The following is a 16,234-nucleotide window of genomic DNA, read 5'->3' on the forward strand; positions in this document are numbered from 1 at the left end:
TTTCCTTCCTGATCCTCTCATAAGTATGATAACTGATCTTAATGCAAATAGGCATAAGGTGATCCACAGCAACAAATATGAAGTTCACATTCTTTCTATATGATAAGAGCTAGTAATTGAGCACGTTGAATATGAAAAGCACTGCACAGAGAGTTCTCTGGCTCTTATGTTCATTAGAATTGCTGCTATTTCCACTGAAGTTCATGGTACAGTCCATGCCCTTTCTTTCCTAACTGCATTAGATTAGCTTGCCAGGTTACATTATTCATTAGGTTGCTAAGACTTGAGGCCTGAGCTTGAACTTCATAGCATGATAGTGTTTGATGTTTTTATTCTGTTATCAGTGCTTTATCTGTTAAGGAAAACAAGTATACTTTTAATTTGTTTTTTCCTAGATCTATTCAGTACAGATTTCTCCTTTGTTAATCATTTATTTTTCTGAAGTGTACATTGAAAATAATGGTGTTTTTTTCCCTTCATTGTGATAGTGATTTTTAAATGCTTGCTGTTTGAAACATTTTCCTGGAATATCCAAACTCAGTGTGTCTTAGTTCAATACTTCTTTTCAACTCATCCTTTCCCTTTATTGCCATAATTTTGAAATGTCTTTTCTTTTTATTCATGCATGTTTAATGAGTGATTACATATTCTCACTTGTCTTCTTCAACAACAATAGCAAAATTGGAGAGTATGTTCAAGGAATTTTATTTGGAAGTGACCAATCTACTTGACCTCAAGTACTCACAAATAATTGAAACAAATCTATTTTTGTTCAGCTATTTGAATATTTAAAACCATCTCAAGAAAGGAAATAATCTTACCACTAACAATGAAATTGGACTCATCATTGGAGTTTATGAAAATGTGTTGGAAATTCACTTAGCTTAAGGGTACAAATGAACTTTGTTATGCTCTTTGAATGTTACATTGAACTAGTTCATTGCCTGAGGATCCTATTTATTATGTCTGTCTGATTTAGGAGTTTTGGTCCTTCTTTGTCCTTTGATTTGTCTTATCTTTGTAAAGCCTATCATTTCTTTGTAGCTTATTTGTTATGGTGCCATGGAATACCTGTACATTAAGTATCATTAGATAAATTCTTTTTTGAATTCCAAGTTAATAATCTAGGATACGGTGATATATATTTGCAGTCAAATGGAATTAAAAAGATAACATGATTATTAGGTTTGTAAAATTATTTTCTTGAGAGCATCCGTTTTAGACTATGGTATCAGGACCCTGAGAGCACTTGTGCAAGTCTATATACGGCTGTGTATTTGAAATTCAGCAGCCTTTCCAGCCAATAATGTCAGTAGTTATACCTTCTTAAGAAAGTATTTTTAATCTAGTCTTATGTAATGTGTAGAAAAATGTGAATATAACAAGTCTTTTGTTAATTTTTTAAATCAACTGAAGGCTTGAATTTTCTATAGAAAATCATTTTCCCTTTCTGACTCTTTCATATTCAGGTGATATTAAACACTGATTAAAATATTGAGATTTTAATTCTTAATTATATAATCTCCCTGGCCAGAGTTGTTAAATCTTGTGATTCAGGTAGCATAGAAATTCAGTGTAGGCATCTTTTTTATGAACAAAGCTGTACGATTTACATTGTTTCCAGGTGGTTCTGGGAATAAGTGACTAGATCATGCAGCTGATGGCTTGATGAGTTTGAAGGCTGATGTTTATAACAGATGCTTCCAAAATGTGGATTATGAAGTATTTTTAAAGGATTTGTACATAGAGATAACTTCTGGTTTATACTTTTGGCAGTATATATTTCTTGCTGTCTTGCTTTTGTCTCCTTTTCATTTTTATTTCCTTCCCTTATCCTTTTCCTTCTTTCCCTTTTCTTTTCCTTCTTAATCTATCTAATGGCTCATGGACTTTAACTTTTAAATTGTATTTCCATTCCTTAAATATAGCCAGACAGATTTGTAAGGCTAATTGATATTACTATTATTATTTCAAGAAGATAATGTAAAATTGCAGCCATGTGTACGTGTTAGAATCATATAGGTGGAATGTAATGGTAACATTGCATATAATCTAATGATGCTGCCTGGAAAACATACACTGGAGTCAGTCTGATTTTTATAAAATTCCCTTTCAAATCGCCAGTTTTTTTTTTATATTGGGAATGTAAATGCTATTTCAGTTTATACGTTCTAGATAATGCTTATAAATATAATAACCTATAGAATCAAAATTATATATCGTATTATATAAAAGATTCCCTTTAATTGAACAATTTTTATTAATTTTGAGGTTATAACATTCCTCTCTTTTTTCCCTTCTCAACCTCCTGTATACTCCTCTTATTCTCATGCAAATTCCTGTATCATAAAAATTACTTTTATATGCCCAATAAGGTCTTCAAAGACATTTTTGTTACATGTAGACTCTTTTTACATCCATTTTCCCTCTTCTTGTGTTCTGACATTCTAAAATGTGGACTGTTCAAAAATTATTCTTTCTCACTCTCAGTTCCATTTCTTTTTTTCTTATTTTCTTATTTTAAAATTAGGTATTTATTTCATTTACATTTCCAATTCTATCCCAGAAGTTCCCCACACGCTCCCCCACCCACTCCCCCCTAAGTTCCATTTCTTATAACTGCTGTCATGATCTGTCAATGGTATACACTGCGTAATTCCTTTACCTTTATCTCTCAATCAATGAGCTAATATTCCCCCCCTCTGGGGAATGTTAGTTATCAGTTTTATTTAACGTATACACACACACACACACACACACACACACACACACACACACACACAGGCACTCCCACATATAGGCACACACAGAAAACACACTTGCACCCATTTTCGTGTAAAGTTTTTGTTAATATGAAGTAATTTTACTTGGCTCTGTTACATAATCACACAAAGCAAAATAAATGTTTATATTAACATGTGCTAAAGTCTTACTCCATTTTATTTCTTTAAAGTCCGTGAACATTCATGTTTCTTATTTGTTTTTAGTACCCGTAGATATTTTAAGTTTTTCCTGAGGGTTATCTTCAGAAAAGATTTATGGTTGCATTTGCTAAGATTTCCCCAACCTGACTTGGTGCTATGCTTTTTGATTTTACTTCTCTTTTATTCTTATGAACATCTGTGATTTTAGGTTGTACAAACATTGGTGTTTTACTTGTCAATTCTCAGGGAAGATTTTTTTCCTCTTCCACTCCACACCAAACACTCATATGGGCAGTTTTCCTTTCATGCCCCCAGAGAAAGGAGCAAATTCATATCCAATTTGCTGCTGTTAAACTGAGATAATAGTCCAGGGTGTTTTCCAGACCATTTTCTTTTTCTTTTTCCACCCTAATCAGGCCCATACCTTGGTTTCTATGTCCCATATTGAATCTTTGCAAAATGAAGCTTTAGCTAATCTTCACTCAAGGTCAAAATTCTTGCTTCTGAACTTTATCTGCCTCAGAACAGGGGAACGCCAGGGCCAAGAAGTGGGAGTGGGTGGGTGGGTGGGGGAGCATCTGGCAGACTTTTGGGATAGCATTGGAAATGTAAATGAAATAAATACCCAATTTAAAAAATCCAGTAAATATGGAGCCAACAATAACAACAACAAAAATTCCTGCTTCTGCTGTTTATCCTTCTCTCTTTGCTTTACCCTGCTTTTCGGCATCTAGGTATTGCTTTTTTGTAAATATTGTTTATGTTATATTATTTTCAAATATCCATAATAGTTAATTCTTTTCAGGAAAAGCTTATTATCTCAAGATATGTATTCTTGACCATACTTTCAGAAACAGAACTTCAAGGAAGAACTTTTACATTAAAATTTGATGTCCAACTTATTTTATTATTATTTTATAGCTTTTTGGATATTTGAATAAAGAAAGTATTCTACCTTGTTTTTTCTTGTTAAACTTAACTGAATATTAATACTCATTTTAAAATGATGTTAAAATAGCCATCAAGTGGACAATTAGCATAGTTATTGTATCTTTTTTTTATAAAAAAAAACCCTTGTATTTATTTTTATTTTCTAGTGTATCTCACTTAGTTCATATTCTTAAGTAACAAAATGATGCTTTAAATAGGAGAAGCTGAAAACAGCATAAATATGGTATATGTAGATATTTGTATTATGAATGGACAACTAATTATGAATTCATGTGTACGTCTATGTTACTTATGGTTTATTAGATCATGGCATTATGGACCTTGAGTAAAAGCTGCCTACCTGCACTAACAGAAACTCTGCTTGTCATGCAGCATGGCTTCACATTAGAACATTTTGTCACTGTAAAATCTACCACTTATAATGGATTTACAAGGGAAAGTCAAATGCTAAAATAGGTTTCCTACAAAAGATGGAAATTAAAAAAAAAACAACAAATTCACCGTTACTAAATATATATATATATATATATATATATATATATATATATATCAATGAATGCTTGCTATATTGTAGATATATCTTAATCATCCATACAAATGCTGGAGTCCAGTTGCTGCTAAGGACTTGTTTTTAAACTTTGTTAAACTATAATTTCAACTTCTATCTCAGAAATATTAGAAACTAGAGTAGTGGCTTAGTACATACTGGAAATATTTTGTTCTTGTGGAGGACCTGAGCTTTGTTTCCAGCATATCATTTGGGTGGCTCATACCTGCCTACAACTCCAAATTCAGGGGAATCAAAAGCCTCTGCACTCTACGAATCTACTGTTTTGTGTACACCTAGTCACCCACTCAGTGCCCCCACATACATCTCATATGTGCACACACCCATACATGCATATACAATTAAATAATACTAGTTATAATCCTTTGTTACAAATCAAAGTAGTTTTCATTCCACAATATAAAACCTTTTATTCAGTGAGAATTATGTTCATTGCTTAATAAATATTCTAAATAATATTCATTTCTAGTGATATAAAGATGGTAGAGTCATGGATGATATCTTTAAATGCTCATGCAAGAGATTGGAGAACCAGATATCTGAAGAAAAGATAATGCAGTTTATTAATTGTTACACTACAATAGGAACCAACTATTTTATAATCAAACAGAAGAAAATCACTAATCCTCCTTTAAAAGTTGAGGAAAGAATCCCTGAGGAAGTGGCATTTTAGTCCAGGCAAATGTGTTCCAGTCTAGAAAGTACAGTATACCGAACACTTGGCAAAGATACTCAGACATAGAGTCTCCTCACTTATCCATGATTGATAAATATTCTGTTATGTCTCAATTACTGGGGAACTGAGATCTTTTTTTAGTTTAGTAATACCTAAGGTTGCCAAAGTTATAAGTGTTACCCTATTTTTGTTTAATAGGAAACAAATAAAAGTTAGCATTAACATCTTAGTGTTTGTAAAATATAATTCGATACTCAGCATTTAGATGCATTTTTAGTAGAAAAAATTTAAAAAAATGAATTTAAAACAAAAGTTAAAAAACCTCATAGCACTATATTAAGTATAAATATATTAAGTATGTATGTATAAGTACATATGTATGTATACTAAATATATGTATACAAGTATTGATATATTAAGTATATATATAATATTAATTGTATTAGCTATACATCTTATGCTGTGGTTTAAGTATGCAGCATAGAAGAGTAAATTGATCAAAGAGGTATGGGCTTTGAAGGTATCGAGAAGAAAATTTCAGGAACAAATGCAATGACTAATTTAATAAATACTGTATTTATTGCTACATATTTATATCAAAAATAGTAATAGATCTGAAAGATCACAAAGTTGTTCCTATCTTAAATTATAAAATATCAGATTTTGCATCAGTAAGATAAATTGTAGGAAAGACTGAGAAATAGAAATTGGATTATTTCTCCTGTAAGAAAACAATACATGCATTTTTTCATGCTTAGCCTTATGTAGATTCTACTGCAATATGTATGTTTATGTGTTTCAGCTTCATTGATTACATGGTTTAAAGGGTTTTAGTGTGGCTAAGTCCTGTAGATTCAGCTGTAATAGCCTTCAGTAATGATAAACTGTTTAATGACTGCCCAAAATACAGCATTTTATTTTGACTATATCAGTAAGTTTTTTTTATTACTACTATTTTATATTCTCTATTTTGTCAACAGGTAAGTCATTCCCAAAGATTTTGTATATTATGGAATTTTCATTCTATTTTATATGAAAATGGAGGCTATATGTAATTTTTACTATGGACTATGAAATTACTAAAATTGCTAAAGCAAAGTATATACACAGATCCTTTATTTTAAAAACAGTAATCATCACAAGCATTAAAAGAAAGCTCCAGAAATTCCTACAGAATAGCTATCTTTTGGGAAAGTTAACTTATTCCATCTTGGTTAAATTATGATTTAATGAAAGTGGAAATGGTAACTGATTTACAAGTCTGTTCTTTTATTTTAAGAGATGTTTTCCGTGTATCATCTTTGGTTCTGGAATTTGCTATGCATAGTATGCTTACCTATAATTAAATAACACCTATGTTTTTACTTCCTACTCTTGTAGATTGCATGGTTTCAAATATTTCTCGGGGGCCATGGAATATGAGATGACATTTTCAGATATCCCAATTAAGTGCTTTTCACTTTGTTTTATATTTTACATGCCAATTCAACTAAACACAATAGTAGGCAATTATGGTAACGGAGACAGTTTGTCAAAATGGACTCTTTACCATGAAGAGGTACTATTACAGAGTAGAAATATATCAAGTGAGAAACATTTAATAAAATATAAGATGATAGTGTCATTAATAGGTACTGTTAGAAAGGGAGTGAAATATTTGCCTTGGGCACTGTTACTGAACATGTCATGTTTGCTTAAAGAGGCATAGGGTGATATAGAATTTAAAGAATCATACACAATTTAAAGATTTAATTGAAGTAGTAATTTGTCATCATTTTGGATATGTGTTTCTTAGTGCTAGTGACTGCTTCCTGGAACTATTTTCTACCTTGTGTATTAGGGTCTCCCCACCCACCACTACCGGGAAATTTACTCTTAATTCTATTGCATTGACATCATTTGAGACAGCATGTCATTTCTGTATATCAATACAGAAGTTGTTTGTAATATCTTTTTTTTAATGCCACAAATGCAATCAGTAAGTCAAGAGAGTCACCTGTTGTCTTATTGGCAGGCCACCTACCTGATCCATCTGGACTTGGACTGAGAGAAGCCTTAATAACTACCATTAGGTTTTTTATATTGTCAGATTTCATACATCCAGGACACCCTGGTCAGTGGATGACAGCCAATTTATCTCCTGCAGTTAATGATGTAGACAAATACTCATATTTCAGTTTCACCTCAATACGGCAAAAGTAAATAGTGTTCTAGTATTCATTAGCAGTTTGCTAGGTAGTAACTCTTTCTATGCCCATAAACTGGCACAGGCCACTGTTTCTGTGCATTGACCATCGAGCAAACTACTTTTGCTCTTTTATTGACTCACATTGATGATGTTGTCATATTCTTTCGCAGTAATTTTGACAGAGCCTTGTGGAATGAATTTGTTACATGCATCTTTTAAAGACTTCAAATTTCATTCTGATGCTAGTATAGTGCTGTTATACTCTGCAGATGACATGGAAATTATTTTTTTTTTCATTAGGGAAACAAGAGGGTGGGGTACTTGCTTACTAGCTGTGCTAACTTTATTTTCGTATTTAATTTTGTTGAAGAGCAATTTCAAGAAGCTTTGGGCCATTGTATCACCTTGTCTCATTCCATTATAGATATTGATGCAACATGGATCACTGAACAGTATAATCTCTTTTGCACAGTTTCTATTGATCTTGTCCAGTAAATCATTGTATGCTGGGTTTGTTCTGAAATCATTTATAGCATAAAAGCTCTTCTTGAATTTGAAAATCAAGTACCTTCTTGTAATAGGCAAGTTCATACAAAGTTAGAATTCATTCATTTTGTTTTGTTCAAACCATGGTTAGAAATCCTTTTCCCACTAAGCATCTGAAAGAAGGCTTGTGTACTCACTGTTTTCATTTGATGCTTTCGTGTTTCCTATAGTACATCACCATTAGTTTCTTTGCAATCACTATGTAGTCTGTAATGAACTGTTTTGTTCTGAGCTTTTGATTTTGTTGGACTTAGAATATGCTTGCCCTCCTCTGATGTAACATTGTCACTTTTTCTTATTGAACTGTCTTAGTTTGAGGAGAGCACAAATTCCTCTTTCTTAACCCCTTTTAGATTATGTTTGTCCTAATTGACTATATTAGTCCTGCTCTGGGTCTATCCAAAGTCATCATGATTGCAAACACTCTGAAGTAACTTGGTTGTCAGATTCACATTTCCTGTACCTTTTCACTGTGATTTCTTAAACATTCTGTCCCTGTAGAGGAGGCATTTATTGGGAAGGTAAAGCACACTCTTCTTATTAATTTTTGATATGCATAAGACAATCATGTACGTACCCGTGCATTAATTAAGTTGTGTAATAATAGGTAAAGGGTTATTATTGATATAGGTGAAGAGAAAGGAAGTAAAGAATGTTTTATAGGGACAGTCAGATCTTCTTTTTGTCTTAATCAACAGAGAATGTTTCACCTGCAATGCGTGTGAAGGGAGATAAGCTCAACTTTTTTCACAGATACAGTTCCTCCTGCAACTTTCCTATTTTAATTATATTTACCTTTGCTATACAGTGGACAGGATTTACAGATAGATGGTTCAAGTGCTTCCACCTGCATCACACACATAGAATAACAGTCTGCAAAATAACTCACCCCGAAGCAACATTCTATTTAAAAGTGAAAATATTCTAAGATCAAAACTTCACGCATCTTCTAAATAAGCATAGTTGTTTATTTGCCTATTTAACACATATTATCTCTGTGGTGTGTGTGTGTGTGTGCACGCGCGCATACCTGTGTCTGTGTTTGTGTGTGTGTGCTTTTGTCTTTTTGTTTTTGACATTCTCTACCAGATTTTATGTATTGACTTCCTGCTCCTTCCCTGTAGATATAACCATTGCTTAAGTTTAGATTCAAAGCATTCTAGGCTAAAAGCAGTGAGGTACACTTTGGCAGCAGCCATAGGGATGCAGCAATGATCCCCCACAGTGTGAGGACTGAAGTGGCTAGGGTGAAGTAAAGGCCAATCTAATGGCAGGCACAGCATGTTTGAAATGGTTTAGGAGGAAAAAGAGCCAGCAGGTTGCTGTCCTGATCCAGACAAATTCATTTGCTGTTTGTGACTATTAGCAGCTGCTTCTCATCGGGGCTATTACTTTCTCTTTTATCTTTAATAAGTTTGTGGCAAAACCTTAAATTACCAGTATTTCTTCTTTATTCTGCCACAATGAAGGTTTCGTTTAAACTTTATGAAATGTGATTTTACTTTCACATTGTAATATCTCTACCTATGTTTGTTACATTTTTCTATCTTATACATTTCTAGAAACTAGTAAAAATTTTGGTTGGTACACATGATATTACAGTGTACAATTTAGCAGTATTATTCAAAGTTATTGAATTTATCTTGTACATACCATTATAAATAACTTGGGACTCTTGGCTATTTATTTTGTGACCTCAGAAATTAATGAAAGCTGCACAGTAGGTGACACCTAATTGTTTTCAGTAAGCTGCTAGTTTTATGTTCTTGTATAAGATTTTATTTTTTGCTCTAGTGTTAAAATACTTTATAGCACCAAACATTTTATTATTAAAGGATAGTTCTTACAGGAGACACTTTCCATAGGTGGGTCATTATCCAACTCCTTTTTAATTTAGTCCTTAAAACTTACATTTCAAACCATTTCTGCCATCTACAATAATAGAGCACATGATAAAAATTTCTTGATAAACTGAAGACATTGAATGGTAATATATTTAAAAATAAAATATTTGTTACCCTTTTATGTAGTCCAAGTCTTTACCTGCCTTAGCTGTTTTGTTAACAGATAATATAGAAGTGTTTATAGAATTATGAAGTTTTTTTTTTAGCTACTGTGTACTTTCCAATGGCAAATTTTGTTCTTTTTCTTCTACTCTGGTGACAGCCACAACTATCTCTAAAAGGGAAGAGGAATCTATGCAATAACCATTTTTGAATTTTATGTATGCATTCAGTCTTAATTAGTGTATGAAACATATTCCTATTTATTTTAGAAATCTGTATATATGAACTATACAAATACATGGAACATCCTTGAATTAAGAGTGTAATTGTCCTTAAATGAGTTAAAAGTGAGAAAGTCATTAACATTGTGGATTGCCTACAGATGACAAGGAATTTCCCTTTAGTGTTAGAGTTTGAGATTTAAAGGATATGCAAGATGACTTTTGAGGATTGCCATTGAAAGATTTCCCCCCTTGTTCAAATCGGGGTTCATTTGTGGAGCTATCACAGACTGACTGTTTCATATGCTTTAGAACAGTTGAGTCAAACTTTGCTAATAATCCATGGAGTTTTAAAGGTATATCCATCCTGAGTCCTTTCCTATGGAGATTCTGACATTCTTATTCAGCAGTTAGAATTCACATTGTAACTAAGTGATAGAAAAGAATAGAAGAACGAAGACATGGTGTCAAGTATTTTTCCAAAGTAGTGGGTGATGTAACAAGGAAGGATAATAGATTGAGAAGAAAAAGGGTCAGGAGTCTGTGCTAAGAATAGAACCTTTATGCTTATTTAAATTGCATTCTTCTCATGTGTTTGTACAATTCCAAAGGCCTCTTAAATACTACTTTTCTGCTTTCAAATCAGAAGTCACCAGCAGGCTAAAGCTAAGTTTAAGAACAAAGAAGAAACGAAAAGTTCAGGTACTCTATTTTACCCTCGCAAAAAGATTTTCTAATGCTTCGATCACCTTCAACAGATTACATGGCTGTAGCCTCCGAACTGAAGAAAATTACTGCTGAAAGATAAAATTGAAAGCTGTTGGAATCCAAATGGCAAAAGAAGAGACAATATAGCTCTGCTTATTTCCCATTGAGCTCAGCCAGCAACAAACCAAATTGAAACATTCAGTATCACTTTTATGTGCATAAAGCAAAAGAAGAATATTATACAAAATTCAAAGTCTAAATTCATGTGACTTTTGGGGGGTGGTAGAATTCAGTTTTTCAGTTTACTTTCAGCCATTTAATCACAAGTGAATCATGACCAAACATAGTCAAGCCTAATAATAATAAAAAAAGATTTTTTAAAATAATTCCATTACTGTTGATTTGCTTTGGTGTTTATGTTATATAAAGACACACAATAACATTATGGGAGAATATAAGAGGAGTAAAACAAAAGACTGTTACTTTAGTATCAGACGGGCTGATCCCTGTAGGATAGATTCACTTAAAAATTATGATGACTATAAATGTGCTGTGTAATATGAATGATTTTTGAAAACCGGGTTTATTAGTAAACAATTATTATAGGGCATTATTAAACAGTGATTTACAAGGAACACGTTGAACATTTACTAACATTTTCAAAAGAATAAATAATAACAAATTTAACTCTTTTTCGAAAGAAAAGGGATAAGATCCTGATCAATTATGAGGTACCTCTTATGTCATATGTAAGCAAATGGCATACTTCAGGACAAATCTGTCTGGGCATGTGGTTTTGTAAACAAGATATTTTATTGTAATGTTTCCATACTCATTCATTTTCTTATTTTATATGGCTGCTTCACATTGAAGTGCCTGAGTGGAACAAAAGTATTTTGGTCTGCCAAGACAAAATAAAAAATGTTTACTCACTATTGCTGCACACTTTGTTTTGTGTTTATGTACTGTGAAGTTTTTTCATGTGTATTCCCTTTGTTTCTCATAAGCCACATAGAAAACATATATTGATCCTATATGATAATCACCAACTAAACATTTATACCTCTAAAGTTACTAAAGCTTTATCCTTAGTATAGAGATTTTTACAGTACTGATGCCTAGAGTTTTCAAAGGCTCTCATATTTGATGGTGAAATTGGAGAGTGGTGGTAGAGTTGTCCAGCCTGCCTGAAGGCATTCTTCGTCTTGATACTCATTGTACATGTTCCTATTATGAGCATGCTGTTGTAATACTCTCAACACTTGCCTTCTTTTTAATGTAGAGATTTTTTGTGAGCTTTTAGATCCCTGATGTTGTGACCAACCTTCTCATTAAAATTGTTTATACACTAACAGAAACATCGTCATCACTTTGTCAGTCTTGATTAGGCAAGAATGAAATAGATTAAACTGAGGGGTGGGGGGAGAGAATACAGAGTGCCTCCTGCTGAATTCACTGGCCACTAATTCAGAAACCCATTTAAGGAAATTGAGAATACCGTGTAAAGAAAATAAATTAAGTTTTTTACATATTTTTATTACTACTTTCATTTTTTTTTACACTCCAGTCATTACCCACCTCCTTGTGCAGCTTTGAGGGTTAGGTGCCCCTTCTCCCACTGAGCCCAGACCAGGCTGTGTATGTGTCTGTGACCTTAAACAGCTCCTCTATGCTGCCTAGTTGGTGGGCCAGTGTCTGAGAGATCTCAGGGCACCAGTTTATTTGAGACTGTTGAACTTCCTATGGCGTCATTTAAGTTTTAGTGCTCAACAGTACACAATAGTGTACTTTGTACCTCAGGGAGAATTCTATTAAAATTTTTTAACTTATAAGCCACTCAACTCTTCTTTGTTGCCTTTTACAAGTTTGTGTCTGGCGACTTTGCTTTCCAAAAATGTAAATAGCTGGTATTGTAATGTACTGGATATTTGGTTTCTTCCAAGATTCACCAACTTGGTTGAATTTCCCATTAAGCGTGATGCTATTTGGTGATGGGGCCTCTGAGGAAGTAATCAATTTAATAAGACATAACGTATGATCAGGCTCTAATAGTGTGCTTTGACCACACACTGAAATATTAAATCTTGCTCTACCAAGTTAACTGCATTCCATATTAAGCTAAATTGAGTACAAGATTTGCAATAGTCTAAAATTGATCACAAAAAATCAAAGCACCTTGTGTATGATGCTTTTCTAAACAATAACCTCTGCAAGAAATGTCTTCATAATCTACAAGTATTAGAATTTAGCATTATATTTTTCATTTATACATTTCCTGATAATCATCTCTGTTTTACACATTTTGTTCTTATGGATTATTACTTGAATCTTTGGCTTTCCACATGAATTATGCAGTTTATCAAAACAGGACATTTTGAGTAGGTACAACAGCCAGGAAAATGTCCATTAGTTCATAGAAAGCCAGGGAAAACATTTGGGTAAAGGGACAGACTCTTACTTGAATAATGTACTTAGCATAGGTTAAAAGTTAATGGGAAAAACATCAACCTCATTTGTCAAATTCTACTTTGAAGTAAGAACCATGCTTTAGTTTGGGGATTGAAATTACCAGCTGAAACAAAGTTTATCCCTAAAACTGTAAGACATGTTTATTTGTCCTTCCTAAAATATACAATATCTGCCAAGATATTGAAGCTGATTGAAAATATGCAATATTAGCTATTCATGTTGTTAAACACACTGTTCTGGTGACATTTAGCAGTGTTCAGTAATTGGCTTAATGAACAGGTGTACAAGTATATTAGTTATGCAGATGTTAATTTGCAGTAACATGTGCTTCCTGATTTTGGGGAGGGGGGCTGTTCTTGTATAAACTACATCTAGTAAGATTTGTTCCTTAATTAGGAAACCATTACAAAGTGTGTGTGTGTGTGTGTGTGTGTGTGTGTGTGTGTGTGTGTGTGTGTCTGTGATTGCCACCCTTAGGACCATTAGTCTTGTTAATGTGCACTGAACTTCAGGAACACTCCTGATAATGCCACTCCTATTGCTTTAGATGCTATGCAGGTGTCAGGATAAAATCTACTTTCCTGTAGGAGGCCTTACTGTGCAGCTGCAGGCAGCAGGCAGCAGGGAAAGGGGAAACTGCACAGCTGTCCCATGTAGCATGGAAAAGCAAACAAGAATGCAAGCTCTTTCTTCATGTTGCATCAGCATTCCCTTTCAAGGTTTCATAAACAAATGTGCTGCTCTATACAAAGACAGCTGAGCACAATGGTGTACTTTGTTACCTGCCAAACTGAATAAACTTTACCTACATTTAAAAGATTATCATCTTTACTGCTGTTCGTGGTTCCTATATTTGTTCTTCAGGATTTCCATGTCCATCAATTTATAAACTGTTAAAACAGACTGGAGCTTTTATATGTTTCATACTGGATTTTTATTTCTGTGTCGCAAGAGTACAAAGCCACTGAGGTTAATATAGAAAGCCACAGAGCTACCACCTCAAAAGAGCAGATGCCACCTGTGGACCTGTGCTAGGACTACTGGAAAAAAGAGTATAAGATTGTTTTTGTAATGAAACTTAAAATAGCTCTTCAGTCTCTTGCTTCATTTTTTTAAAGATGGGGACAAGGACAATATTAGCCATCATTTTTGAAAACTTGTCTCGTTTGGGAACTAATTTAAATTTGCTATAATACTTTTATTCTTCAAAAAGTGGTACACAGTGATGAAATGTTTATTGCTTTGTAAATCTCAGATTTTTAGATGAGTCACACAATACAGGTAAAATAGCCTACAATTCCTAAGGAAGCAGTGTGCTATAGATACTTAAGATATCTAATTTTAATTTTAAACATTTGTTTAAATGAAAAACAAATGGTTCAGACTAGAATTTAGTGAAAAATAATAGCCAAATGTAAAGTCACTAATGAGCATTAGGTACACCTGTATTAGGCTTGAGATTATTAATTTAAAAATAAGATAACATTCATATAATCTTCATGTGATAACATTTTATCCTGCATGTTACTGTTTAATTACTTTCCTGTGTTAAAGTTTAGGACTATTGAAGTGGGGAACATTCTCTTGACTACTTTGATTTTATTAAATTTTCTGAATGTGCTTTCAGATGCAATTTTGATATAATTCAAATTCTCTTTATTCACATCAGAAATAGCTATTGAGCTGTCATTTCTTTATGCAGTTGTCTTAAACTGAGGGAGCAGCTTAAAATTAGAATAAATTGAAATGTTGATTCTTACATTAGAAACACACTGTACTTTCATAAGGTCCTTTGAGGAACATTTATGGCGGTTTATAAAGAAATATACTAAAAGTCATTTTTCTTTCACCAATTCCAATGATTGTGTTTTGGCAACATTGCAAAGAACTTGACACCTGTCACAAAATTATAATTTTCAAGGGAATTATTATCTACTCTCATTAGAGTGTTTCTATTCTTACATTGATTATTCTGCTAAGCCTTACAATATTTAAGATATGTTTTGTAGTTAATTTATTTCACGTTACTTGTCTGCTAAGCTAACAGTATTTGTATATCTTACAACTTACACGAGTAATGATAGAATCTATGGATTTTCTTCATTTTTCATGCATGTTTTGGACTACTGCAAAAGGCTCACAGATGCTGATATCTTTCTTTGGCAAAGATATATATTATGAGTGTTTCCCTTTCACGATTTTTTTTAAATGCATGTGTGAGGTCTTTAGCCAATATCAAATAAGTTGAAATAATAATAAAAAAAATCATTGTCACCTCCAAGTAAACTTCATTTTCTGGCAGTGATAAGAAAAAAAAAGCATGATAATCAGTTGTATGCATTAGTGATGAAATTTAACAGTGTTTTTGAGTGCAAAAATACCTCTTGATTGAAAAAGAAAGTCCACCTTCTGTAATATAATTTAGTGGTCCCATTGCCTACAACCTTGTATTTATCATGGAAGAAGTAAACCAGCAATGCTTGAGTAAAATCGCTAGAGCATTTTCTTGTAGTTGGTACTTGGAGACTTCATGTTTCGTTTTCTTAGCAGACAGTCAAAGGTTTGTCACTAGTGTCTTTCAAGTGTGAATCAGGGGCGAACACTTCTGCTCCTTGATATTGTACACCTTGCTGCTTCAGTCCTTTCAACCATTTGGAGAAACGGTACATAAAGTGTTTTGAGCAAACCTCCATTTTCATGGAATCATGCATATGCAAATGGGCGGGACTCTTGTACAACTTACAAAAGCTTTAAACCAATTCTTCAAACAAAACCCAATGCTGACTTTTACTGTTACAATCCTTTTAACAGCTACCATTACCTTAGGTGCTTTAAAGCAGTTTCTTTCACTGAAAAGAATAAATGTCTAAATATTAGCATGTTTTAGGAGAAAAAGCATGTCTTCTTTTTTCCTAAATTAGTCCAAATTAGTGAGATTTTACTTTTATGCTTAATTCCAGGGCTGCTCCAGTTACCT

General features: G+C 33.1%; 1 protein-coding gene across 4 annotated transcripts in view; it reads left to right on the forward strand.

Moving 5' to 3' along the window:
* The window catches only part of Diaph2 (diaphanous related formin 2), a 716,167-nt gene that overhangs the window by 281,142 nt on the left and 418,791 nt on the right, over window positions 1–16,234 (forward strand). The window contains exon 19 of one of the 4 annotated variants that reach the window (XM_030251385.1): window positions 10,839–12,418. The exons of the other annotated variants lie outside the window; for them this stretch is intronic. Within the exon in view, the coding sequence (XP_030107245.1) occupies window positions 10,839–10,888 (50 nt within the window). The 3' untranslated portion in view covers window positions 10,889–12,418. Of the gene's footprint in view, window positions 1–10,838; window positions 12,419–16,234 lie in introns of those variants that run through there. 4 annotated transcript variants of the gene reach the window in all.

Source organism: Mus musculus, chromosome X, assembly GCF_000001635.26.
Source record: "Mus musculus strain C57BL/6J chromosome X, GRCm38.p6 C57BL/6J".
Taxonomy (NCBI): Eukaryota; Metazoa; Chordata; class Mammalia; order Rodentia; family Muridae; genus Mus; species Mus musculus.